We start from the raw sequence: 26,624 nt of genomic DNA, 5'->3' as shown, positions 1-26,624 counted from the left end.
TTTTCAGCCGTACAAACACGTCCCAAATATGTGTCATTTCTGTCCGTTTTATATTTTATTCACGCACATAAACTCGCTGAACGCCATGTTCATCTGACAAAAGGAACTGGAGGTCGGATCCTGTCGAGCTCAGAACTTTGACCAATCGGCCGGCTGCACTTCAACTTTTTCCTGTCGCGGTGCCAAGTCCTGTTGTAATCCGAGTCCACAGGGAAGTCCAGGTCCAGATCCGGCTGGGACCTGCTCCGGGACCGGTCTATGTCAACCACTGCGTGCACTGTGGCAGAGTGGTTAGCCTGCCTGAGTCATCATACCACTGCGTGCACTGTGGCAGAGTGGTTAGCCTGCCTGAGTCATCATACCACTGCGTGCACTGTGGCAGAGTGGTTAGCCTGCCTGAGTCATCATACCACTGCGTGCACTGTGGCAGAGTGGTTAGCCTGCCTGAGTCATCATACCACTGCGTGCACTGTGGCAGAGTGGTTAGCCTGTCTCTCGATCCTATTCTTCTTATAAAAAAACAACAGACGTCAGATATATTAAATAAATATGTTTATTATTACACTAAAAACAACAGGAGTTAATGTTTGAAAAAAAAAAAAAAAAAACACATATATTCTTACAGCACAAATAAATATATATTAATGTGAAAATACGCTAACAAAAATGTGTCGCTGTACAATAGAAGTCGCTCAAATACATGAAGAATGTTCTGTTCTGGAGTGATCACAGTGAACCAGGCGGGCTCCAGGACGGGCTTTCTCTGCAACAAACCCGGGACTGGACCAGGACCTGGACCTGGACCAGGACTGGGACCTGGACCAGGACCAGGACTCAGATTGGACCAGAACTACACCAGGATAAGACTAGGACCAGGACTAAAGCCTAAACTAGTAAGTGAAAAAAGGACTGACCCAAAATCAAACCAGAATTGGACCAGAACTGGACCAGGACTGGACCAGGACTTAACTATAAGACCCTGAATAAGACTAAACTATGACTGGAGAAAAAAAGGATTCAAAACATCCAAAGGTAAAACTATTGTGTAAGTTTGAGGTAAAACTTAATGTTATGTGGTATTAGTGTTTGTTAAAAATCTTGATTTCACTTTAAAATTAAAGTCTTTCCAAATGCAATTCCCATATTTTACTTTTAAAATGTTCGGCGGGGAAATATCACCGATGTAAAATAAGTCATATCCTCAAATGGTTTGGGATTTGGGATTTCTGGCTGACGTGTGGGCTTCATTTGTTGTAACAGTTTGAACTGAATAAATGTGTTAAAATAGTGGTCATTTTGTCTGCAGAGAAGTCCCGTTTGGCGTCCTCTCTCTCTGAGGCCCCGCCCTAAACCAAGTCTGGGCCCAAAAAAATCTATTCTAATAGTTTAATTCAGAAACATCTTGATTTGAGTAGAGTTCAGTTAAATTGCGTAGCCAACATTAGGCTTCTCTTTTGGCTGCATTCACACAAACTGGGACAAAACTGGGACAAAACCTGGACCAAAACCTGGACCAAAACCTGGACTACAGACCACGCACCAGGACTAGAACAAGGACCAAACCAAGTCGGGACCAACACTGGGCTCAACCGAAGTCCAAAGCGGGACCAAGCGTGCACGCGACCCAAACAACTCGATTGTGGAAAAAGGTATAAAGTGATATTTCTGCCCTTTTTTTGGACTAATTCTTACAGACATTTCCCATTTGTCTGACAATTAAACCTCAACTAACGTGTTTAAAGACAAACGCATCTGTTGGATTGACGTCATATTGCGCGAGTATCGTTATCGGGAAACGGGATTTACTTCTCGTCAACATCGCCCTAATTCTAAGCGTTTTTTAACTCATTTCAAGTCAATTTGGTCCAATCCAATCAAGCGAAACTGCTCAAATCAAGGGTTTAGGGTTGAAGTCCGTGCGGTCGAGCGTTGTCGTGCGGCGGGCCTTTAAGTGCTAAACCATGTGTCCAGTTCCCCCCGGCGGGCCCCGCACCCGCGCAGGGGCATCGCGTCCAGGGTATCTATCGCTCAAAAACCCTCTACGGCGGCGCCACACCGCAAAACATGACATGTGTGAGTCTATTACAAACATGACTGTCCATTGTACGATTTGCGTTCTGAACGTGTTTTTGAACGGTTTCACTTCCACAAACGTGTCTGTATGAAAGGTAAAGACGCCGTACCTGATTTGTTACTGCAAAATAACTGAATTTGTCCATTCAAATGACTATTTTTGGCCGTAATGAGTTTCTAAGCGTTTTCCCCGCAACGTTCAGAACTCGTTTTGCCGTCGCGGTCGAGCTAACAACAGCTAGCATGCTAACAGCGCACTTCCTGGTCCCTGGATGATTAAATCGCTTAATGCTTTGATGCGGGCAGCTCACGGCGACCTCATTACAATACGTCCGCAGTGAGAACAAACATATTTTCAGGTACAGCCACTTTCAGGTGAGACACGCCCATTTTTGAATTGATTTATTCCCAGGGCCAGTTTGCGTTCACTTGGAAACCGTCCAATCTTTATTGCGTGTCAATTTAAACGTGATTTCAGGGGCAGTAATAATTATAGTCATCCTTTTCTTCTGTCTGTGTCGCCCAAAATAAATAATAAAAAAAAACTGTTCACCAACTCGCTGATAATGGACTTAAATGTACTCAAATCAAGATAAATATACCGAATTCAAACCATTTTCACAAACATTGGAGCTGAATCCACAAAAGCATCAGGAATGTCAAAAAAAACAACATTTCAGTCAAAAAAAGGCGGCTTGACGGTTCGGATCAAAGAATAATTTTAACACTGTATATAAATATTAACAATACTGAACAAAGTCTATAAATAAAAAGTAGGAGGGATATCTAATAAGTATATACAGGTCGTTTTTGTCTTTGGAAGCGTTTAAATAGAATAAAAATGGGAAGATTCTGTTTCAGCGGATCAATAGCTGTGATCGGCTCGTCGCGTGTCTCCGTATATACCTACAGTCATATCCCTTTGGACAGCCGGGTCTGAAATGAACCACAGAAATGCAGAGAAACTCAAACACGTCAGCTCTTCCCGTGTGCGCGGGCGGAGTCACGGGGAGGAGGCGGGGCCGAGAGGAGGGACGCCGTCGCGAGCGCAGCGTGGAAGACGGACGCCGGGCGACACCTGCGTTGTACATTTTCACACCTGTTCCTGAATCAGTTCTAATACAAATGTTATTTCTTTGTTTGTTTGGGTCCTCATTAGCCATTAGCCTTTAGCTTTGATTTCAAATAAGCTAACTGCTATTTTTTGTGTGCGCTGAAGGTGTTTTCATCAACCAAAAACGTCAAGTTCTCTCAAGTTATTTCTTTGTTTGTTTGGGTCCTCATTAGCCATTAGCCTTTAGCTTTGATTTCAAATAAGCTAACTGCTATTTTTTGTGTGCGCTGAAGGTGTTTTCATCAACCAAAAACGTCAAGTTCTCTCAAGTTATTTCTTTGTTTGTTTGGGTCCTCATTAGCCATTAGCCTTTAGCTTTGATTTTAACTAAGCTAACTACAATTTTTTTGTGGCGTGTACGGTATTTTCCTCAACCAAAAATGTCAAGATCCACCAAGTTAATTCTTGTTAGGATCCTCATTAGCCATTAGCCTTTAGCTTGGATTTCAACCAAGCTAACTGCTAAAGGTTAACGCAATCATGATTTTTGAGTTGAGTCCGAGTTTAGTCATTGCGCGGTTATGTGTCTCCAAAAGTCCACGCTGCGTCCGAAACATCAGGCTCCTCCCCCCTCACCTCCGCCCGGTGCCCCGCCCACGGGGAAAAACATCATCTTCACATTATCACATTGTCGCCACAGGAACGGCCCGGCCCGTTTCACCCCGGCTGCGTCGCCGCCGCCCCCCAGAGTCCGGGAGGAGACGCCGTCGCTTCCCGTCGCGTCCCAAACGGCCGCCCCAGGACCCGCCTTCAGTTCAAGTACGTGAGCTTCACTGCGTCGCGTTGAAAAAAGTCCCGTCTTCTCGTTTTGCGTTTCTCCGAGAAGCGTGGTCATCAGTTTACTAAAAAATACTCTCCGTGTCGTCCACAGCAGACCGGCATCCAGTGAAGTTTCAAATATAAAGTCTCTCTTCTCGTAGCGAGTCCTTTACTGCGTTTCCGATCACGCGCTGCGCGGCGCATTCGTTGCTATAAATAATCATATTAAAAAGTGTCCTCTTACATAGCAGCATACACATTGTCGTCGATGTACGAGTGTTATGTACATAGGCCGATATATTAAAATCTTTAGGCGGAAAACGAACTGCAAGTCCATCTCTCGCGGTCGTTTCCTGTAGGAATGATCCTCGGTTCAAAGTGCTGTGGCAGATTTCCTTCAAAACAGTGTCTCTCTCGCGCTCACCTCCGCGGCCGCTCACATCTGCACAGAGAGGGGGAAACAGAGAGGTTAGCGCGTTAGCCTGGGACGTTAGCGCGTTAGCCCGGGAGGTTAGCGCGTTAGCCTAGCGTCAACGGAGCACGTTGGACTTCGAAACATGCAGAGGAGTGCGTTTTACAGACAGAGCGGACAGTGAAGGGGAAGTTTGGGGTTTGGGGAGGGCATCTGTGCGTTTGTTAATGCTGAACGTGGCTGACGGATTTGACGCTAACCTGGTTATTTTATTAGATTTTATGTCTTGCATCTTTATTGTGTCGTCGAATCATTCACAGGCTTTTAATTCAGACATTTGACTTTCACTTTTCATCTTGATATTTCTAAGTGTAAGTGAGGTTAAACTCCATCATGATAAAAAATAGTTTATACGTCTTAAATGTAGTTTATATGTCTTAAAAGAGATGAATAAAAACTGTTCCATTGGACGCTTGGATCTTGTCTCATTTGTTATTTTTGTAAAAATATTTGACAAAAATGTGACCACTTTACGTTCTAATTTTGGTCTTGAGTGACACTTTCTAATAACTACACTATAAACAGCATGAACAAAGACTTAATTAATAATGAACATAGTTTATTAAGAATGATTTAGGCTTTGTAACAACTTCATATCCTAACTCCTAAGACCTAATCATTCTTAATAAATCATTATAAAGTCTTAGTTTGTGCTTTATTAAGGCTAATTAAGGTTTAGTTATGTGTAAATCTATGAGATAACTAATCCAATTTTTTACTTTTTTACTTTTTAAATCCATTGGAAACAAATGAATGATGAACTGAAAGCTTCAAGAAAGAAAATATTTATAAATTAAGTATAAAATAAACGAAGAGAGAGAAATTTGGACTGAATAATGTTGCCGTTTTTGTTATAAAATGGTCTTTTTTGTTTGTGTTTTAGAGTCTGTACAATTCATTTGACGATTAAAACAGGATTAGTCTCTCACCATCAGTTGACTAATTATTGCAGCTCTAATTAACATTGTTTTACTGAAACGTGGACCTATGTTTACGTCAGTCTTATGCATATCGTGAAGTACAAAGTGCGAAGGGGGTGGGAGCCAATTGTAGCGCCACCCGGGGTCACTCCACCCCGAAGTGTGCTGCGCCAAATCCGTATCCGCGTGGGGGGCGTGGGGGGCCGCCGGGGTCACGGGTCGGGGAAGTGCAGGGGTCACTAGGGTCAAACGGGGGAGTGACGTGAGGTGCAGAGAAGGGGCTTGTTAACGTTCTGTTCAGGGAGGACTCCATTATAGACCAGTGGTTCTCACAACTGTTTCCCAGTGCCATTAGGACTAAACCAGGGCTAAACCAGGGCTAAACCAGGGCTAAACCAGGGCTAAACCAGGGCTAAACCAGGGCTAAACAAGGGCTAAACAAGGGCTAAACAAGGGCTAAACCAGGACTAAACAAGAGCTGAACCAGGGCTAAACCAGGACTAAACCAGGATTAAACCAGGGCTCAACCAGGACTAAGACTGGTCTAAGTAAAGACTGGAGTAAACCACGTCTAAAATATAACTAAATCATAAATTAACTAAGTCTAAACTAGCTCTAAAAGTGGTCTAAAACTGACAAAAGTTGCTTCTAAACTAATCTAAAACAAATCAAGGCTAAAAGTTTACTAAATGAGGACTAAACCAGGACTAAATCATGTCTAAGCCAGGACTAAATTGAGCCAATTTGTTTACAAGGTCTAAACTTGCTATAATCAGATCTAAAATGGTATCCATGGCCTTTATCAGGACCAAACTAGGTCTAATCCAAGGTCTTATAGTGGTCTAAATATGGCCTAAACCAGGACTAAATCACTACGGACCAGACTCATCATGTAGCCCTTAAACTCGAGCAGAGTCGACGGGGGAAAAGGTGCGCGAACCACAGTTTCAGAACCACCGTTATGGACTAAACTGTGAAGTGACCAAACACGACAAAACACAGTCAAAGCTTCAGACGCTTTGACAGAACTACAAATACACAACAACAAAAACTACAAGTGATTCGGCCGCCAAAGTGAAAACCTTGTGTTGCAAAGATGTGGTTCATTTACTCCACAAGCTTTTGAACTAGAGCATTTTGAAATTAACTTTTTCATCTCATAAAAGCAAGTTGTACACAATTTGGAAACTATGGCATTAAATTTGGGCTTGGAAACGACCGTTTAGTCACAGAGTCAAACAATTTCACAAAAAGATGTAAATCATTTGAAATAAATACGAAATAACAAAGATTTATGCCTTAAACAGAATTGGCTGCTGGCAGTTACAATAAAAACGTCTCTCTTTTTAACTGCTTTGATACAGTTTCTCTCATTATCACGTCAAATAAAAACTCCTTATTGTCTGAGGTTATGAAAGAGACGCTTATCCGGACGGAGCGTAATTATGAACGGACAGTCACATGTCGTTTGCAGCGCGAGACACTTAAAACTCACGGCGGTTTGGAAATGTCACTTCGACCTTGGCCTTTCACGGCTGCGCTCTGTTTTATCTGCGCGCCGTCTGAAAGCGTCTGACACGGCGTTCCCTTCACGCCGTCGGATTAAACTCATGATGTCGACCGCTCCTTATGATCCGGTGGTCACGGCATTCTGCGGCGGTCGGTTGGCCTCGCGCGCGCTTCAAACGGGCTAGGAATAAATGCTAACGGCGGAGGAATCGTCGACTGCGAGGCTATTTCTATAAGTCCTGCGCAGTATGTCGAAATATCTAATAGAAATGACGACGAAATTTGACCGAAATTTACCGATAACGTTGAGAGACGGACGTGATTTTGCCCCGTCAGTCTGAACTAGCTTGTACGCTGTCTCGAATGTGTCTCTCAAGAGTTTGACTTGCACATTACGGCGGGAACATAAATTAATGCGTGCAAAAGTCAAATATCGTAGTAATATCAAAAACGCAGCACTCAACAGTCAAGTCGTGCAGTTTTAAGGTCGTTTTTCTGATTTTATTCCACAGTTTGTTGTATTAAACGTACATGTCAAGAGTCAGTTCTATGGTGACGCGAGTAGGTTTTTCAAGTTTTTTTGAATGTTTTGCCGTGACAAATAAACTCGTTGCAGTTATGGATTTGACAATGTTTCCATAAAAGCTGCTTTACTTCTCTACAAACACGTTCAGCAATCCACATTTCAGTCTTTTCTCAAACGTCAACGCTCTTGGACGTATTTAAAATGTGCCCAGCATGTAAGGAATCTTTATTTTTTAAAACACTTATCTCAAATAATAGTCAGAATGTTCGTTATCGATGTTTTTTACATGACATTTGCATGAGATTTGTCCATCGTTACAGCCGTAATGCCGGTGAAATTGTCTCTCGACTGCTTTTCATACTTGATCTCTTCATTATTTCGTTCAAGGTTTTCACTTTCGCAGCTCGAAACGTGCGTGTGCCGTTTGGATCGAGCGCAAACCCTCATCCAAAAGCGGCGACGTTTCGGACACGACGACGCGTAATTTCGGATGCGAAGCAAAAGCGGCAACAAAGAACAGCACGGCCACGTTTCCACAAAGGCTAAAAACAACAGAAGCGAGGCATGCGCTGACCACACGCCGCAAAACAAGGTCCACGGGAGTTCAAACGGCCTCAACTTAGAATGTGGAGCTTGGAAGAACTTCAAGATTGTTCGGGCTATTCCAACTTTGTCGATGTTTTAAGGAAAATGACCAACGGAATATACTTTTATACTTCCTTTACTAGAGTTACTACAGGCCTTTACTCTTCTGTTAAGTCGAACCGTTATCTATGTTCTTGCATCTGTTCTCAGTCCCTAAAGCGATTTGAATTACTCTGAGTACGACAATAAATAAACTACGACTACTATTGCTGCTAACCAGGTTTTGTCAAAGTTTTCGAAACTTATTTGAGCAAATATCAATCAGTACTAGAAGGAAATCACGTAAACTAGACATTTTATCTGACCAGTTTCGGGAACGTTTTAAGATAAGATAAGATATTCCTTTATTGTCCCACATGGGGAAATTTCATTGGTGCAACGCAGGTAGATACAGAGGTAGATACAGAAGAACAGATCACTTATAGGAAGTCTGAAACCAGAACCGCTTTAAGAGACCGCACAGCGACACAAATAAAGTACTTTTATTTTGTATTCGAAATAACAGTCTATTGCGGTTGTTGTGGTGCCACTACTACGACTACCACTCAGATGACCTACTCTACGCACTATTAAACCTCTGTATTCACGTGGTTTAACTCCCGTGGACGGTGTTTTGCGGCGAAGGGGGAACAGACGGAAGAAGCACAGGACGGGGACACAACACAAAGAGGTGACAAAATAGTTGCTGAATATTTGTATGAGGAGAGCCACAGACCTGCAGGTTCGCTCGTTTAGCTCGAGCTTTCGGGCCGTGCAGTCTAAGTGAGAGTATTTGCAGGAGCATGAGCAGCTGAGAGGGTCCTGAATGAACAGGCGCTTCCTCCGCTCGGAGCAAGGCGCACACTGGCTGCAAGAAAAGACAAGAGGACAGAGAGAGGCTAAGCTACACACACTGCACAGGGGCCGCGGTTAGCCACGGTTAGCCACGGTTAGCCACGGTTAGCACGTAGCATGCAACAATCGTCCCCGGGAGCTAGCGCAGCGCGAGACCAGTGGCTAGCTCGTGGACGGCTGGGTTTAAAGCTGATGCTAAAGCGCTAAAAGGCTAACGTGCAGGTTTTGGCTCGGGCTACGACGAGGCCAAAGGACTTTAAGGTCAGGAAATCATTCAAACGTTCTCAGTCGCTCATTCAAACAACGCACAAAAAGCTCGTGCGGACAAGTTTATCACCAGCAGCATTGAAGACGGGTCGGAATGGAAAGTAATTAGCATCTTCATATTTAAGATTTTAAATGTGGCCAAACGCATGGAAAAACATGAATCCTTTGCAGTTGCTGAATGATGCAGTTTAAATACTTGGTGCTTATATTTTTCAAGCACTTCAATTCAACAGTCTAAAGTCAAAAAAAAATGTAAACAAATTTTTAAAAAATTCTAGCATAGCATTAGCAGTTGATCCCAAGGGAGTGAATCTTGGAAACCTGAACTTTTGCTGTGAAATGTGGGAATCTTTCACTCTGAATTTAAGATTGTTGAATTTGAGAGCTTGAAAATCTATTTGAAGCGAATTTTTCATTTTGAAACTGATAAAATCACATGGAAAATGTAGTCGACACTGTAAAATGTAGCAACTGAAAAAAATAAAAAAATAAATTCAAATTCAAAATGTGACGAAACAACTTATCTTCAATAGATTTCCCTACGGCAACAATAAAGCACCAGTTAATGTGGTCTTTCTTCTCTTTCTGGCAGTAAACTGCAGTAAACAGCTACACAAACATAAACGTTTTATTTAATTGGTAAAACTGTGGCATTCGTTGGTATTTTTTGTAAAAGAACAGACGGAAAAACACAAACACAAAGTAAAGCCAATCATTCATAAGACAGCCGATATATTTTTTAATTTTAATGACACTTTTTGCTGCTGCCGACACGCAATTCCAAAGGTATCCATCCTCCGTTCCATTGTAGGAGTTTAACGTGCAATAAACAGCGGAAAATACTTTTAAACGATGGTCAAAAGTCCTCAAATTGGTGCCGACAAAAGGAAACCTAAACCCGTGAATATAAAAAGTGTATTGTCTTGTGGCATGCAGATGCTGTGGGTCAGACTACTGTACTAAACAATAATGTGAATATAAGATCACAACATGGCGACCGCAGACCAAACACATCGGAAAATGGGACGTATGATATTCAAAAGTGAACGTAGACGACATAACCGCCTCTATCTGGAACCAAAGGCCATCGCCGAGACAAAACATTCAATAACTCCATCCATAACGCTGGAGATAATGGCACGTTTTGTCTTACGGGGTCAAGTCGAGCGAGACGAGGCGAACGCTCGGAAAACTGTTCTCCACAAAGCCGTCGTTCTGACCGAAACAGAGGAAATACACGCGTCGCACGCACAGGCCAAGCTCCCGAAACACCGACAGCCACCGCATCTTACAAAGAAGCAAGGAAAAACACACAATGCTAATGCTTGCGGTTCAAATTTCCAAAACGACGGCGTAAAATTGCGTGTCTGTGTCCGATACTTGAACGTTTAAGAGGCTGTACCTGATTTTTGTGTCCATCGTTGAGCAAAATGTATTGTAAAAGCAGCTTTCGGGGTCAAAAAGTGCGCTGTTAGCATGCTAGTTGTTGTTAGCTTTAGCGTGAGGACAAAACGCCGATCTGAAAGTTGTAAAAAGCGCCCATAAACTGAGAGAAATGAAGACGCTCAGAAGTGAAAAGTGAGGAATAAGTTTGGACGCTGCAAACAGTTTAAAAAAAGATTTCTTCATGGTTTTCATGGTTTTAAGACGGTAAAAATCAGATACACCGCCTTTAACCAAGATATTTACAGCCACGTTTCGGAATTAGATTAGATTTAGATTTAGGTTAACTATTAACGGGAGATAATCCATATTTTGATATCACTTTTTGTCAGTATCATCCATTCCTACTTCAACGACGGACCAGTGCTGTGCGATTTGGGAAAAATATCCAATTTGTGAAGTAGATTTACAATTTCTGCTTGAAATATTAGTTTGCGTTTCGAAACAGGAGGATTGAGAAAAAAGACCGAAAAGACTGACAAACGAATACGAGAATCACATTTATTCCAGAACGTACGGCTCAAAACGACGGATATTTGGTCGTTTTTTGGAGCAAAAGAAAAAGAAAAAACGCAGCCTCAACTATTCGCTAATCGCGTCCGTCCCGTGGCTGCGATGAGTGCGAGTTCAGGGCCGGCGCTCGTCTTCTTTCATGTGGGATTAGACGTCCCGGAGGCAGATGAAACGAACGCTTTTGGCGGCGGCGGCGGCGGCGTACGTGCCCCTCGCCATCCGTCCCGGCTGATCCTATTAGAAAAGCTCTGACCGTTCACACACGCGCTCGCTCTGACACAGCAGGACTGAGCGCTCGCACTTTAGTCTGCGCAGAATGTCACGCTCAGGGACGACGCGACGATGAACGATCCCGGTTTTATTGGCGATCGTTCACCCCGTGCCCCTTTGGCCGCTTGTCACCGCCACGACTCGAGCGAGCGGGTCTTACCCCCGCTCGCCGAGCCTCCGAAGCTTCAGGCTCTATTTACAGGCGCTTAAAATAAAAACAGGTTAGCGGCGTGACACCAGCGGCTAAGATTAGCGCTAAAGTAAAAGTGCAACTCCAACTGGGCCACAGTGAGCCGCGGGTGGTCCACTTCTGGGCCAGACCATCTGAGCAGACCGCGGGACTGGACGAGGACTTGACCAGGACTAAACCAAGACAATGACGGGGCTGAACCACGACTTAATAAACCATGAGCGAAATGGGAATAAACCAGGTGTAAAGCAAGAGTAAAGCAGGATTAAAGATGGATTAAACAAAGATTAAACAAAGATTAAACCAAGATTAAACCAAGATTAAACCAAGATTAAACCAGGACAAAACTAAGAAGAAAACTGCACTGAACCAGGACTAGACCCGGCACAAAAGTAAGACTAAAACGGGACTGAACAATGACCCACTGAACCATGTGTAAGAAGGACACAATGATGATTGACAGGTACTGAAGTAATTCTATTTCCTATTGACAGGCTTCTGCAAACACTGAGTCACTCTTAAAACACTCTTAAGTCTCTCTTAAAACACTCTTCTGTCACTCTTCTGTCATTCGTCTGTCACTCTTAAAACATTCTTCTGTCATTCTTCTGTCACTCTAAAAACACTCTTAAAACACTCTTAAAACACTCTTCTGTCACTCTTCTGTCATTCGTCTGTCACTCTTAAAACATTCTTCTGTCACTCTTCTGTCACTCTTAAAACACTCTTAAAACACTCTTCTGTCACTCTTCTGTCACTCTTCTGTCACTCTTAAAACACTCTTAAAACACTCTTCTGTCACTCTTCTGTCACTCTTCTGTCACTCTTAAAACACTCTTAAAACACTCTTCTGTCACTCTTCTGTCACTCTTCTGTCACTCTTAAAACACTCTTAAGTCACTCTTAAAACACTCTTAAGTCACTCTTAAAACACTCTTAAGTCACTCTTAAAACACTCTTAAGTCACTCTTAAAACACTCTTAAGTCACTCTAAAAACACTCTTCTGTCACTCTTAAAACACTCTTAAGTCACTCTTAAAACACTCTTAAGTCACTCTTAAAACACTCTTAAGTCACTCTTAAAACACTCTTTAGTCACTCTAAAAACACTCTTCTGTCACTCTTAAAACACTCTTAAGTCACTCTTAAAACACTCTTAAGTCACTCTAAAAACACTCTTAAGTCACTCTAAAAACACTCTTCTGTCACTCTTCTGTCACTCTTAAAACACTCTTAAGTCACTCTTAAAACACTCTTAAGTCACTCTTAAAACATTCTTCTGTCACTCTTAAGTCTCTCTTCTGTCACTCTAAAAACACTCTTAAGTCACTCTTAAAACACTCTTAAGTCACTCTTAAAACACTCTTAAGTCACTCTTAAAACACTCTTTAGTCACTCTTAAAACACTCTTAAATCACTCTTAAAACACTCTTAAGTCACTCTTAAAACACTCTTAAATCACTCTTAAAACACTCTTAAATCACTCTTAAAACATTCTTCTGTCACTCTTAAGTCTCTCTTCTGTCACTCTAAAAACACTCTTAAGTCACTCTTAAAACACTCTTAAGTCACTCTTAAAACACTCTTAAGTCACTCTTAAAACACTCTTTAGTCACTCTAAAAACACTCTTCTGTCACTCTTAAAACACTCTTAAGTCACTCTTAAAACACTCTTAAGTCACTCTAAAAACACTCTTAAGTCACTCTTAAAACACTCTTAAGTCACTCTAAAAACACTCTTCTGTCACTCTTCTGTCACTCTTAAAACACTCTTAAGTCACTCTTAAAACACTCTTAAGTCACTCTTAAAACACTCTTAAGCACTCTTAAGTCACTCTAAAAACACTCTTAAGTCACTCTTAAAACACTCTTAAGTCACTCTAAAAACACTCTTCTGTCACTCTTAAAACACTCTTCTGTCACTCTTAAAACACTCTTAAGTCACTCTTAAAACATTCTTCTGTCACTCTTAAGTCTCTCTTCTGTCACTCTTAAAACACTCTTCTGTCACTCTTAAAACACTCTTAAGTCACTCTTCTGTCACTCTTAAAACACTCTTAAGTCACTCTTAAAACATTCTTCTGTCACTCTTAAGTCACTCTTCTGTCACTCTTCTGTCTCACATTGCACCTTTCACACTCACACACTCACAAACCGACACATTGGTGGAAGTGTCTTGCTCATGGACACCACAGACGACAACTTTGCTGCAAATACACACTTTTTCCTCTCTTCCACACAGGATTAGAACACAAGAACACGCACCTCTCACTCTCCAAACATTAAAGGAGACGTATCACACTTTTGTCAAAAAAGTGTTTGATGTTTGAAGTGTTTGTTAAAGTCCTGCACTTTGTTCTGAGTGAAAACAACAACAATCTAACAGAGAAAATCACAGATAAGTCGCGTTTCTTCTGAGCATTTTGGTGGTAAATGTCGATTATCATTTTTTATCACGATTATACAAAATGCTCAGCGGATGATTATTAATGGAACTTTTATATCCTGATCCTATTTTTCTTTCTGATTAAATTACAAAACGTGCAAAAATCCCACTAAAGCTCTTCATACGTCTCCTTTAATGTCGTGTCACGCTCAGAGATCTCACTCGCTCAGTTTGACGCTGGGAAAATGCACTTACTATTGTTTCTTTGCTGTTTTCAAGCCCGGCTTTTCTCTGCAAAAGAAACACAAACACACACACGTTATTACCGTGGGCGACTTTAAACGTCCCGAGCGCTTGCGGGGCGTCCCGAGGCGTCCCGAGCGCTTAAAGGGCGTCCAGAGGCGTCCCGAGCGTTTGCGGTGCGTCCCGAGCGTTTGCGGTGCGTCCCGAGCGTTTGCGGGGCGTCCCGAGCGTTTGCGGGGCGTCCCGAGCGTTTGCGGGGCGTCCCGATCGTTTGCGGGGCGTCCCGAGCGTTTGCGGGGCGTCCCGATCGTTTGCGGGGCGTCCCGAGCGTTTGCGGGGCGTCCCGATCGTTTGCGGGGCGTCCCGAGGCGTCCCGAGCGCTTGCAGGGCGTCCCGAGCGTTACGGGGCGTCCCGAGCGTTACGGGGCGTGGCGTTTACCTGCATTCACACCGCGCGTGCTCCGTGAAGCGCAGCTGCAGCGTGTGCTGCGACACCAGCGGTCTCGACCTCATCACCTTCAGGGGCGAAAAACACAACGTTTTATTAAAGATTCCAGGAGCGCGACACCAGCTGAGGATCCCGGGCGTGGCCCACAATACCCGGTGTGTGGGAGATTCCCGGGCGTAATTTTAGGCGTGTCCGGAAGCCCGGAGCCGGCTTGTAAACAGACGGTAAACAAGATGTCTGAAATGCCAAGTGGGAGCGCTCACTCCGGACGCTCACTCCGGACGCTCACTCCGGACGCTCACTCCGGACGCTCACTCCGGACGCTCACTCCGGACGCTCACTCCGGACGCCCGCTGAGCACGAACGCCCGAAAGAAGAGCGGTCCGGATGTGGAGCTGTGGGACGGCGGTTACGATAAACGGTTCAAATGACTTGGATCTAGAGCGTTAGGCGTTTCTGTGGCTCAATAACAAAGAGGATTCTGAGGAACTCGATTGTTCGAGTTCAAGGTCCATTATCTCACAGGATTTATCCAACGTGAGATTAACTACAGACAATAAACCAGGTCTAAACAAGGTCTAAACCAGGACTAAACCATGTCTAAACCAGGACTAAACCAGGTCTAAACCAGGACTAAACCAGGTCTAAACCAGGTCTAAACCAGGACTAAACCAGGTCTAAACCAGGTCTAAACCAGGACTAAACCAGGACTAAACCAGGACTAAACCAGGTCTAAACCAGGTCTAAACCAGGACTAAACCAGGACTAAACCAGGACTAAACCAGGTCTAAACCAGGACTAAACCAGGTCTAAACCAGGTCTAAACCAGGACTAAACCAGGACTAAACCAGGACTAAACCAGGTCTAAACCAGGTCTAAACCAGGACTAAACCAGGACTAAACCAGGTCTAAACCAGGTCTAAACCAGGACTAAACCAGGACTAAACCAGGACTAAACCAGGTCTAAACCAGGTCTAAACCAGGACTAAACCAGGACTAAACCAGGACTAAACCAGGTCTAAACCAGGTCTAAACCAGGACTAAACCAGGTCTAAACCAGGACTAAACCAGGACTAAACCAGGACTAAACCAGGACTAAACCAGGACTAAACCAGGTCTAAACCAGGTCTAAACCAGGACTAAACCAGGTCTAAACCAGGACTAAACCAGGACTAAACCATGTCTAAACCAGGACTAAACCAGGACTAAACCAGGTCTAAACCAGGTCTAAACCAGGACTAAACCAGGTCTAAACCAGGACTAAACCAGGACTAAACCAGGACTAAACCAGGACTAAACCAGGTCTAAACCAGGTCTAAACCAGGACTAAACCAGGACTAAACCAGGACTAAACCAGGACTAAACCAGGTCTAAACCAGGTCTAAACCAGGACTAAACCAGGACTAAACCAGGACTAAACCAGGACTAAACCAGGTCTAAACCAGGTCTAAACCAGGACTAAACCAGGTCTAAACCAGGACTAAACCAGGACTAAACCAGGTCTAAACCAGGACTAAACCAGGACTAAACCACGTCTAAACCAGGACTAAACCAGGTCTAAACCAGGTCTAAACCAGGACTAAACCAGGTCTAAACCAAGACTAAACCAGGACTAAACCAGGGCTAAACCAGGTCTAAACCAGGTCTAAACCAGGACTAAACCAGGTCTAAACCAGGACTAAACCAGGTCTAAACCAGGACTAAACCAGGACTAAACCAGGTCTAAACCAGGACTAAACCAGGTCTAAACCAGGACTAAATCAGGACTAAACCAGGACTAAACCAGGACTAAACTAAGACTAAATCAAGACTAAACCAGGACTAAATCAGGACTAAACTAGGACTAAATCAAGACTAAACTAAGACTAAATCAAGACTAAACCAGGACTAAATCAGGACTAAACTAGGACTAAATCAAGACTAAACTAGGACTAAATCAAGACTAAACCAGGACTAAATCAAGACTAAACCAGGGCTAAACCAGGTCTAAACCAGGACTAAACCAGGTCAAAACCAGGACTAAATCAGGACTAAACCAGGACTAAACCAGGACTAAACTAGGACTAAATCAAGACTAAACCAGGACTAAATCAAGACTAAACCAGGGCTAAACCAGGCCTAAACCAGGACTAAACCAGTTCTAAACTAGGACTAAATCAAGTCTAAACCAGGTCTAAACCAGGACTAAACCAGGTCTAAACCAGGACTAAACCAGGTCTAAACCAGGACTAAATCAAGTCTAAACCAGGACTAAACCAGGTCTAAACCAGGACTAAACCAGGACTAAACCAGGTCTAAACCAGGACTAAACCAGGACTAAACTAGGACTAAATCAAGACTAAACCAGGACTAAATCAAGACTAAACCAGGACTAAACCAGGTCTAAACCAGGACTAAACCAGGTCTAAACCAGGACTAAATCAAGTCTAAACCAGGTCTAAACCAGGACTAAATCAGGACTAAACCAGGACTAAACCAGGACTAAATCAGGACTAAACCAGGACTAAACCAGGACTAAACTAGGACTAAATCAAGACTAAACCAGGACTAAATCAAGACTAAACCAGGGCTAAACCAGGCCTAAACCAGGACTAAACCAGGTCTAAACCAGGACTAAACCAGGTCTAAACCAGGACTAAATGAAGTCTAAACCAGGACTAAACCAGGACTAAACCAGGGCGTCTCGTACCTCCAGCGTGGCGTTGCGTGTTTGGGTGGGCACACACTCCATGCCCTCGTCCTGGCAGCAGCCTCCGCAGCGGGACAGGACCACACACGAGGGGATGTAGATGTACTCTGTGTCCTCGGGGTACTCGGAGTACACGTCCACCAGCGTGTCCCGAGGTTTGCACTCACTCTTCAGCAGAACGTCCAGGAACGGCACCACTGCAGATCACACACCACACACACAAGTTCAGACTCACTACCGCCATCGTCTGACCCGACCACGCGCTCACTACCGCCATCGTCTGACCCGCCCACGCGCTCACTATCGCCATCGTCTGACCCGCCCACGCGCTCACTACCGCCATCGTCTGACCCGCCCACGCGCTCACTGACCCGCCCACGCGCTCACTACCGCCATCGTCTGACCCGCCCACGCGCTCACTACCGCCATCGTCTGACCCGCCCACGCGCTCACTACCGCCATCGTCTGACCCGCCCACGCGCTCACTACCGCCATCGTCTGACCCGCCCACGCGCTCACTACCGCCATCGTCTGACCCGCCCACGCGCTCACTGACCCGCCCACGCGCTCACTACCGCCATCGTCTGACCCGCCCACGCGCTCACTATCGCCATCGTCTGACCCGCCCACGCGCTCACTACCGCCATCGTCTGACCCGCCCACGCGCTCACTACCGCCATCGTCTGACCCGCCCACGCGCTCACTGACCCGCCCACGCGCTCACTACCGCCATCGTCTGACCCGCCCACGCGCTCACTACCGCCATCGTCTGACCCGCCCACGCGCTCACTGACCCGCCCACGCGCTCACTACCGCCATCGTCTGACCCGCCCACGCGCTCACTATCGCCATCGTCTGACCCGCCCACGCGCTCACTACCGCCATCGTCTGACCCGCCCACGCGCTCACTACCGCCATCGTCTGACCCGCCCACGCGCTCACTGACCCGCCCACGCGCTCACTACCGCCATCGTCTGACCCGCCCACGCGCTCACTACCGCCATCGTCTGACCCGCCCACGCGCTCACTGACCCGCCCACGCGCTCACTACCGCCATCGTCTGACCCGCCCACGCGCTCACTATCGCCATCGTCTGACCCGCCCACGCGCTCACTACCGCCATCGTCTGACCCGCCCACGCGCTCACTACCGCCATCGTCTGACCCGCCCACGCGCTCACTGACCCGCCCACGCGCTCACTACCGCCATCGTCTGACCCGCCCACGCGCTCACTACCGCCATCGTCTGACCCGCCCACGCGCTCACTGACCCGCCCACGCGCTCACTACCGCCATCGTCTGACCCGCCCACGCGCTCACTACCGCCATCGTCTGACCCGCCCACGCGCTCACTACCGCCATCGTCTGACCCGCCCACGCGCTCACTACCGCCATCGTCTGACCCGCCCACGCGCTCACTACCGCCATCGTCTTTTTTGTCTGTTTAAACTTCAAACTGAATCACATCATCAAAACACAAATCGTGAACGTAATCGCAATGTTTGTCAGAAAAAAACTACACATTTTTGCCAAAAAGTTCAGCTCCAGAAAGTTCAGCTCCGAAAAGTTCAGCTCCAGAAAGTTCAGCTCCAGAAAGTTCAGCTCCAGAAAGTTCAGATCCAGAAAGTTCAGATCCAGAAAGTTCAGCTCCGAAAAGTTCAGCTCCAGAAAGTTCAGCTCCGAAAAGTTCACCTCCAGAAAGTTCATCTCCAGAAGGTTCAGCTCCAGAAAGTTCAGATCCAGAAAGTTCAGCTCCAGAAAGTTCAGCTCCAGAAAGTTCAACTCCGAAAAGTTCACCTCCAGAAAGTTCATCTCCAGAAGGTTCAGCTCCAGAAAGTTCAGCTCCAAAAAGTTCAGCTCCAGGAAGTTCAGTTCCAGAAAGTTCAGCTACAGAAAGTTCAGCTCCAAAATGTTCAGCTACAGAAAGTTCAGCTCCAAAAAGTTCAGCTCCAGAAAGTTCAGCTCCAAAGAGTTCAGTTCCAAAAAGTTCAGCTCCAAAATATTCAGCTCTAAAAAGTTCAGCTCCAGAAAGTTCTGTTCCAGAAAGTTCAGCTCCAGAAAGTTCAGCTCCAAGTGTGATTATTCTGGATTACAGGGCAGAACTTGTACGGAGCCCCCAAACGTTATTTTCTGGGCCAAAGCTTTTACAGAGAATCAGAACCAGGACAGAGGCCGATCCGATCTGCCGGACGCCGCACACAACAACAACAACAACAACAACAACAACAACAAAAGGTTTCACCCTGTCGGCGAACACAAACACCACAAACCAGGAACTTTGGCGGTAAAAAAGATAAAATAAGCCATGAATGAATGAGACCACACGGTTTGAAAATACGTTCGCAAAGAATCATCTCCAGCCGCTTCGATTCCCAAAGGGCGTGACTGACAGGCAGATCGACCAATCAGAGAAGCGCGTGGTCTGAATAACGATTATGATTGATCATTCCTGTGTTAGCGCGGGAGGAATGGAGCGAAACAGATTTCATGTACGTTTTGCCTCGCATTACGTAACTTTTGTCGAATGATCTGCGAATGGGCCCTAAATGTGTCTATCGCCATGGAAACGACGTCACCGAGGAAGTCACAAACACATGGTTTTTGTGACTGGTCCCACTCTGAGAGAAGCATCAGGTCAAACTACGAGGTTTATTTGAATTATGTTTGTTTGTTTGTTTGTTTGTTTGTTTGTGTTGACCCATCCTGGGTTGTGGTAGTCATAGTTACACACAGCAGAAGTGGAGGTTGTAGCAGCAGCAGTTGTTGTTTTAGTAGTTAGAAGTCATAATAGTAGTTTTATTAGTAGTTTCAGTATTAGTAGTTTCAGTATTAGTAGTAGTAGTTTCAGTAGTAGTAGTTTCAGTATTAGTAGTAGTAGTTTCAGTAGTAGTAGTTTTAGTCATAGCAGTCGTAGAGTTTCAGGTCACGCCTCAAAAACAACAGTCTGTTTTCTTTTACGACCAAAAGTCCAAAAATCCAAAAGTACAAAAGTCCAAACGTCCTAAAGTCTGTCCTCAGAGTGGACTTTGTGACACGTTCACGTCCTCAGAGTGGACTTTGTGACACGTTCACGTCCTCAGAGTGGACTTTGTGACACGTTCACGTCCTCAGAGTGGACTTTGTGACACGTTCACGTCCTCAGAGTGGACTTTGACACGTTCACGTCCTCAGTGTGGACTCTGTGACACGTTCACGTCCTCAGAGTGGACTTTGACACGTTCACGTCCTCAGTGTGGACTCTGTGACACGTTCACGTCCTCAGAGTGGACTTTGTGACACGTTCACGTCCTCAGAGTGGACTTTGTGACACGTTCACGTCCTCAGTGTGGACTTTGTGACACATTCACGTCCTCAGTGTGGACTTTGTGACACGTTCACGTCCTCAGAGTGGACTTTGTGACACGTTCACGTCCTCAGAGTGGACTTTGTGACACGTTCACGTCCTCAGTGTGGACTTTGTGACACATTCACGTCCTCAGTGTGGACTTTGTGACACATTCACGTCCTCAGTGTGGACTTTGTGACACGTTCACGTCCTCAGAGTGGACTTTGTGACACGTTCACGTCCTCAGAGTGGACTTTGACACGTTCACGTCCTCAGAGTGGACTTTGACACGTTCACGTCCTCAGAGTGGACTTTGACACGTTCACGTCCTCAGAGTGGACTTTGTGACACGTTCACGTCCTCAGTGTGGACTTTGTGACACGTTCACGTCCTCAGAGTGGACTTTGTGACACGTTCACGTCCTCAGATTGGACTTTGACACGTTCACGTCCTCAGTGTGGACTTTGTGACACGTTCACGTCCTCAGTGTGGACTTTGTGACACGTTCACGTCCTCAGTGTGGACTTTGTGACACGTTCACGTCCTCAGTGTGGACTTTGTGACACGTTCACGTCCTCAGAGTGGACTTTGTGACACGTTCACGTCCTCAGAGTGGACTTTGACACGTTCACGTCCTCAGAGTGGACTTCGTGACACGTTCACGTCCTCAGAGTGGACTTTGTGACACGTTCACGTCCTCAGAGTGGACTTTGTGACACGTTCACGTCCTCAGAGTGGACTTTGTGACACGTTCACGTCCTCAGAGTGGACTTTGTGACACGTTCACGTCCTCAGAGTGGACTTTGTGACACGTTCACGTCCTCAGAGTGGACTTTGTGACACGTTCACGTCCTCAGAGTGGACTCAGAGTGGACTTTGTGACACATTCACGTCCTCAGTGTGGACTTTGTGACACGTTCACGTCCTCAGAGTGGACTTTGTGACACGTTCACGTCCTCAGAGTGGACTTTGTGACACGTTCACGTCCTCAGAGTGGACTTTGTGACACGTTCACGTCCTCAGTGTGGACTTTGTGACACGTTCACGTCCTCAGAGTGGACTTTGTGACACGTTCACGTCCTCAGAGTGGACTTTGTGACACGTTCACGTCCTCAGAGTGGACTTTGTGACACGTTCACGTCCTCAGAGTGGACTTTGACACGTTCACGTCCTCAGAGTGGACTTTGACACGTTCACGTCCTCAGAGTGGACTTTGACACGTTCACGTCCTCAGAGTGGACTTTGTGACACGTTCACGTCCTCAGTGTGGACTTTGTGACACGTTCACGTCCTCAGAGTGGACTTTGTGACACGTTCACGTCCTCAGAGTGGACTTCGTGACACGTTCACGTCCTCAGAGTGGACTTTGTGACACGTTCACGTCCTCAGAGTGGACTTTGACACGTTCACGTCCTCAGTGTGGACTTTGTGACACGTTCACGTCCTCAGAGTGGACTTTGTGACACGTTCACGTCCTCAGTGTGGACTTTGTGACACGTTCACGTCCTCAGAGTGGACTTTGTGACACGTTCACGTCCTCAGAGTGGACTTTGACACGTTCACGTCCTCAGAGTGGACTTCGTGACACGTTCACGTCCTCAGAGTGGACTTTGTGACACGTTCACGTCCTCAGAGTGGACTTTGTGACACGTTCACGTCCTCAGAGTGGACTTTGTCACACGTTCACGTCCTCAGAGTGGACTTTGTGACACGTTCACGTCCTCAGAGTGGACTTTGTGACACGTTCACGTCCTCAGAGTGGACTTTGTGACACGTTCACGTCCTCAGTGTGGACTTTGTGACACATTCACGTCCTCAGTGTGGACTTTGTGACACGTTCACGTCCTCAGAGTGGACTTTGTGACACGTTCACGTCCTCAGAGTGGACTTTGTGACACGTTCACGTCCTCAGAGTGGACTTTGTGACACGTTCACGTCCTCAGTGTGGACTTTGTGACACGTTCACGTCCTCAGAGTGGACTTTGTGACACGTTCACGTCCTCAGAGTGGACTTTGACACGTTCACGTCCTCAGAGTGGACTTCGTGACACGTTCACGTCCTCAGAGTGGACTTTGTGACACGTTCACGTCCTCAGAGTGGACTTTGTGACACGTTCACGTCCTCAGAGTGGACTTTGTGACACGTTCACGTCCTCAGAGTGGACTTTGTGACACGTTCACGTCCTCAGAGTGGACTTTGTGACACGTTCACGTCCTCAGAGTGGACTTTGTGACACGTTCACGTCCTCAGTGTGGACTTTGTGACACGTTCACGTCCTCAGAGTGGACTTTGTGACACGTTCACGTCCTCAGTGTGGCACGTTCACGTTCGCACAACCTTCAGTCGCAGTCAAATCCCACAAATCTCTCCTGAAAACACTGAAGCGACGTCGACAAAAACGGACAAATTCGATCGTTGCGACGGCGTTTCTGACAAATACTTCAGACAAAACATCAGAAAAGTACTCAAACTTTCTCGTAAAGGTCTCGGCCGTGGCTCAAGTATCGCGGAAAAGCAAAAGGACCATCACATTTAGCACATTTTACCACCTTCAGAACCTCATTTGACGGACTAAATGGCATGCAGTTCCCTCTCTGTCCACCAGGAGGCCCACACATTGACAGTGTGAAAACGCAGAGGAAATGGTCTTACCTTCGTTTTTGCTCTTGTCCATGGGCTTAATGCTGGCACCCTGCAACACATACACGTTACACACACGTTACACACACGTTACACACACGTTACACACACGTTACACACACGTTACACACCACGCAGCACAATTAAACATTCAACAAGAGAATAAACAGTGACATTGTGCCTTTTAATCGTTAACTTTGGCTCAACAGAAGGTCACGTTATGTCACGCAAACCGACTCAACCCGATCAACACGATCTGTAACACATATATTTAACGGATTATATTCTTTTTCAAAACAATCAAGAATCAAGAAGAAACGGGACTAAAGTTCCTTTTCAAAAATGTGGAAGTAGAAGTACAAGTTTAGGAAATATCTCCAGAAAGAGAAAGAAAAAGGATTTGGGGAAATTCTTGATTTAGATAATTAACTGTTAATGTGTGAATAATAATGTTATATAATCCTAATAATCCTATTACTTACATAAACATAAAACAAACAACAACATGTATGGAACAAACTGGCCTATGCAAAGAAAGAGAATAAAAAAATAAACAAATACATGAATAAAATAAAAAAATAAAAACATATTTAAAACAAAATATTTTAAAAAGTAAAATAATAAAATAGAATAAATTAAATACATTTGAAAAATAATAAAATAAATAAAATAAATAGCATAAATAAAATAAATAGCATAAATAAAATAAATGAATAGAATGAATAAAATAAATAAAATGACAGCAAAGCTGGGCAGGATCATAGATATCTCAAGAGAAATGAAAGATTCTTAATTGCATTTGAAACAGAATCACATTAAATCCACTGAAAACAAATGTGAAGCGTAATTAAAGAAATATCATAGTTTCATTTGACTCTGAGTGATTGTCTGGACGTAACGACGGATTATTTATAATTTACGGAAAATGTGATTGGAAGAGAAAAAATATTAAATAATGCACAGAAAATGATTTCATAAAGCCTTCGACTCAATCAAAACTCTTTTTACGATCGGCTCTGGCGCTTGTTTCGCTTGTGATCAGGTTCTCATGAGATTTTAATTGTTAATCACTATAACGACACTTAAATTACCTTTGACAACACAATAAAACAAGTGTAAGTGTGTCGTGTGGAGGGCAATTTCCTGAAACGACTCGAAGTCTCACAAACGCAGTAACAGGAAGTCCAGCGGCGAGCCTTTCACAATAAAACACATTCGATCACGCTCCATGACTCGTAACAGCTTTGTTTTCAGTCCCAGTTCAGAGGGCTGTATTTCAATAATCTAACAGTTAAATCAATTAATTATTCTTTAATTAATCACCTATTATATCATGACGTATTTAAATTGAAAAATACAATGCATTCTTGAGGCTTTAATTGGATTTTAAACACGCTTTTGGTCAATTTGGGATTTGAATTTCACATTTCGATACTTAAAATGATGACAATGCACTTTAATTCAAAAGTACAGGTCAGTTTGGGGTGAAGTATTTAGATATTGGAGCGCCCTCTGCTGTCTGTCTGGAAACAATGTATGAAATGTATAAAACAAGAGCCGTGTGGTCGTCGTGGAAACAGTTTGACGAGTCCGGCGACGGTTTGTGGACTTCAAACTGAGCAGGGAAGTCTGGGCTTTTCTCGTCCGGGAAAATTGAAACGGAACAGAAGAAAACAAGATCCAAAATGTGTCCTTTAACTTCTGTGATTTAGACCAGATGCCCTCCCTGTGCAGCAGCCGTGCCAGCTGCTCGGGACGGGAACCGAACCGGCAACCATCCCGTCTGTTTGAATGTGTGAGAATGAACAAGAACGGACTTGGACCAAAACAAGACTAAACCAGGATTCATTTTTGGAAAAAAACAGCTATAAATTCAAATTAAAGCAGGACTAAAACTTGACAAAACTTGGACCAAAACCAGGACTAAACTCAGACTAAACTAAGACTAAACCAGGACTAAACTCAGACTAAATTAAGACTAAACCAGGACTAAACTCAGACTAAATTAAGACTAAACCAGGACTAAACTCTGACTAAACTAAGACTAAACTCAGACTAAACCAGGACTAAACTCTGACTAAACTAAGACTAAACTCAGACTAAACTAAGACTAAACCAGGACTAAACTCTGACTAAACTAAGACTAAACTCAGACTAAACTAAGACTAAACCAGGACTAAACTCAGACTAAACTAAGACTAAACTAAGACTAAACCAGGACTAAACTCAGACTAAAACACGACAAAGCCAAGGTCAAGGTTGCAACAAACCAGGACCAAACCAGAATTGAACCTAAACTAAACCAGAACAAAACTTGGTGGATCGTGATTAAAACCGGACTAAACTGGGACTAAATCTGGAGTAAACTTTGACTAGACCAGAATTAAACTTGCACCAAACCAGGACTAAACCAGGACAAAACCAGGACTAAAGCAGGACTAAAGCAGGACTAAACCAGGACTAAATTGGCACTAAACCAGGACTAAACTGGAACTAAACCAGAACTAAACCAGGACTAAACCAGGACTAAACCAGGACTAAACCTGGTCTAAAACAGGTCTATACCAGAACTAAACCAGAACTAAACCAGAACTAAACCAGGTCTAAACCAGGACTAAACCAGGTCTAAACCAGGACTAAACCAGGTCTAAACCAGGACTAAACCAGGACTAAACCAGGACTAAACCAGGCTTGTCTGATGTGGCACATTTACGGTGAAGGCCCAGGCCGGAACAAGCCTTTGTTTTGGTCCGGTTGACGCCGCGTTGACGCCGCGTTGACGCACCGTTTGCCAGGGAGCCGCGTCCGCCTCACACGCTCCGCTGCTGAAACATGCGCCGTTATTGCTTGAGAAAACCGGCTCCTGTTTCCGTGAGGTGCCGGTGTGCGCGCGCGCGGCCACGTGTGCGCGTCCTCTACGTGCGTGCGCGCGTGTGACCGCAAAAACCCGGTCTGAAACGGAGCCGGTAACAGCGATGACTCAGGCAAAGAACGGACGCTCTTTGGCCCCGGCGAGACTCCATTCAAAATCCGACAAAATTAACACTTAACCTCAAAATAAACTCTCATAATCAACTCAAAATGTCACAAACACTACAGTTTACGACTCGTCAGGCACTACTCAAAAATTCGGCTGACGTATTTTTCCAAACGCATGGCCAACCTGCCCCCAAAACAGCAACTTTAAGACTTTTGCATTCATGCACAATAAGCTCGACACTGACGATTGTGTCCAGAAAACCGGTGCTGAATTTAAATGCGACCGACTCTTTCACAGCCAAACAGAGTCTCCCGGGGCTTAAGTTTGGCGCCTATTCCACTTTGCATGACTGACCAGAGCCGCACAAGGACCAAACAA

At 44.9% G+C, this 26,624-nt stretch overlaps 1 protein-coding gene across 1 annotated transcript in view; it reads right to left on the bottom strand.

Annotated features, from left to right (window-relative positions):
- Positions 1 to 537: 537 nt before the first annotated feature.
- vegfaa (vascular endothelial growth factor Aa) overlaps positions 538 to 26,624 on the bottom strand; it is a 27,086-nt gene continuing 999 nt past the window's right edge. The window contains exons 2-7 of the mRNA XM_072461389.1: positions 23,279 to 23,318; positions 17,302 to 17,498; positions 14,604 to 14,680; positions 14,177 to 14,212; positions 8,734 to 8,865; positions 538 to 4,388 (exon numbers count right to left, since the gene is read on the bottom strand). Of these exons, the coding sequence (XP_072317490.1) occupies positions 4,367 to 4,388; positions 8,734 to 8,865; positions 14,177 to 14,212; positions 14,604 to 14,680; positions 17,302 to 17,498; positions 23,279 to 23,318 (504 nt within the window). The 3' untranslated portion in view covers positions 538 to 4,366. The remainder of the gene's footprint in view (positions 4,389 to 8,733; positions 8,866 to 14,176; positions 14,213 to 14,603; positions 14,681 to 17,301; positions 17,499 to 23,278; positions 23,319 to 26,624) is intronic.

This window comes from Eucyclogobius newberryi, unplaced genomic scaffold, assembly GCF_026437365.1.
Source record: "Eucyclogobius newberryi isolate DKJ021-1_F unplaced genomic scaffold, fEucNew1.0.hap1 SCAF_3, whole genome shotgun sequence".
In the NCBI taxonomy this organism is placed as follows: domain Eukaryota; kingdom Metazoa; phylum Chordata; class Actinopteri; order Gobiiformes; family Gobiidae; genus Eucyclogobius; species Eucyclogobius newberryi.
This window is presented reverse-complemented; position numbering and strand designations above follow the sequence as displayed.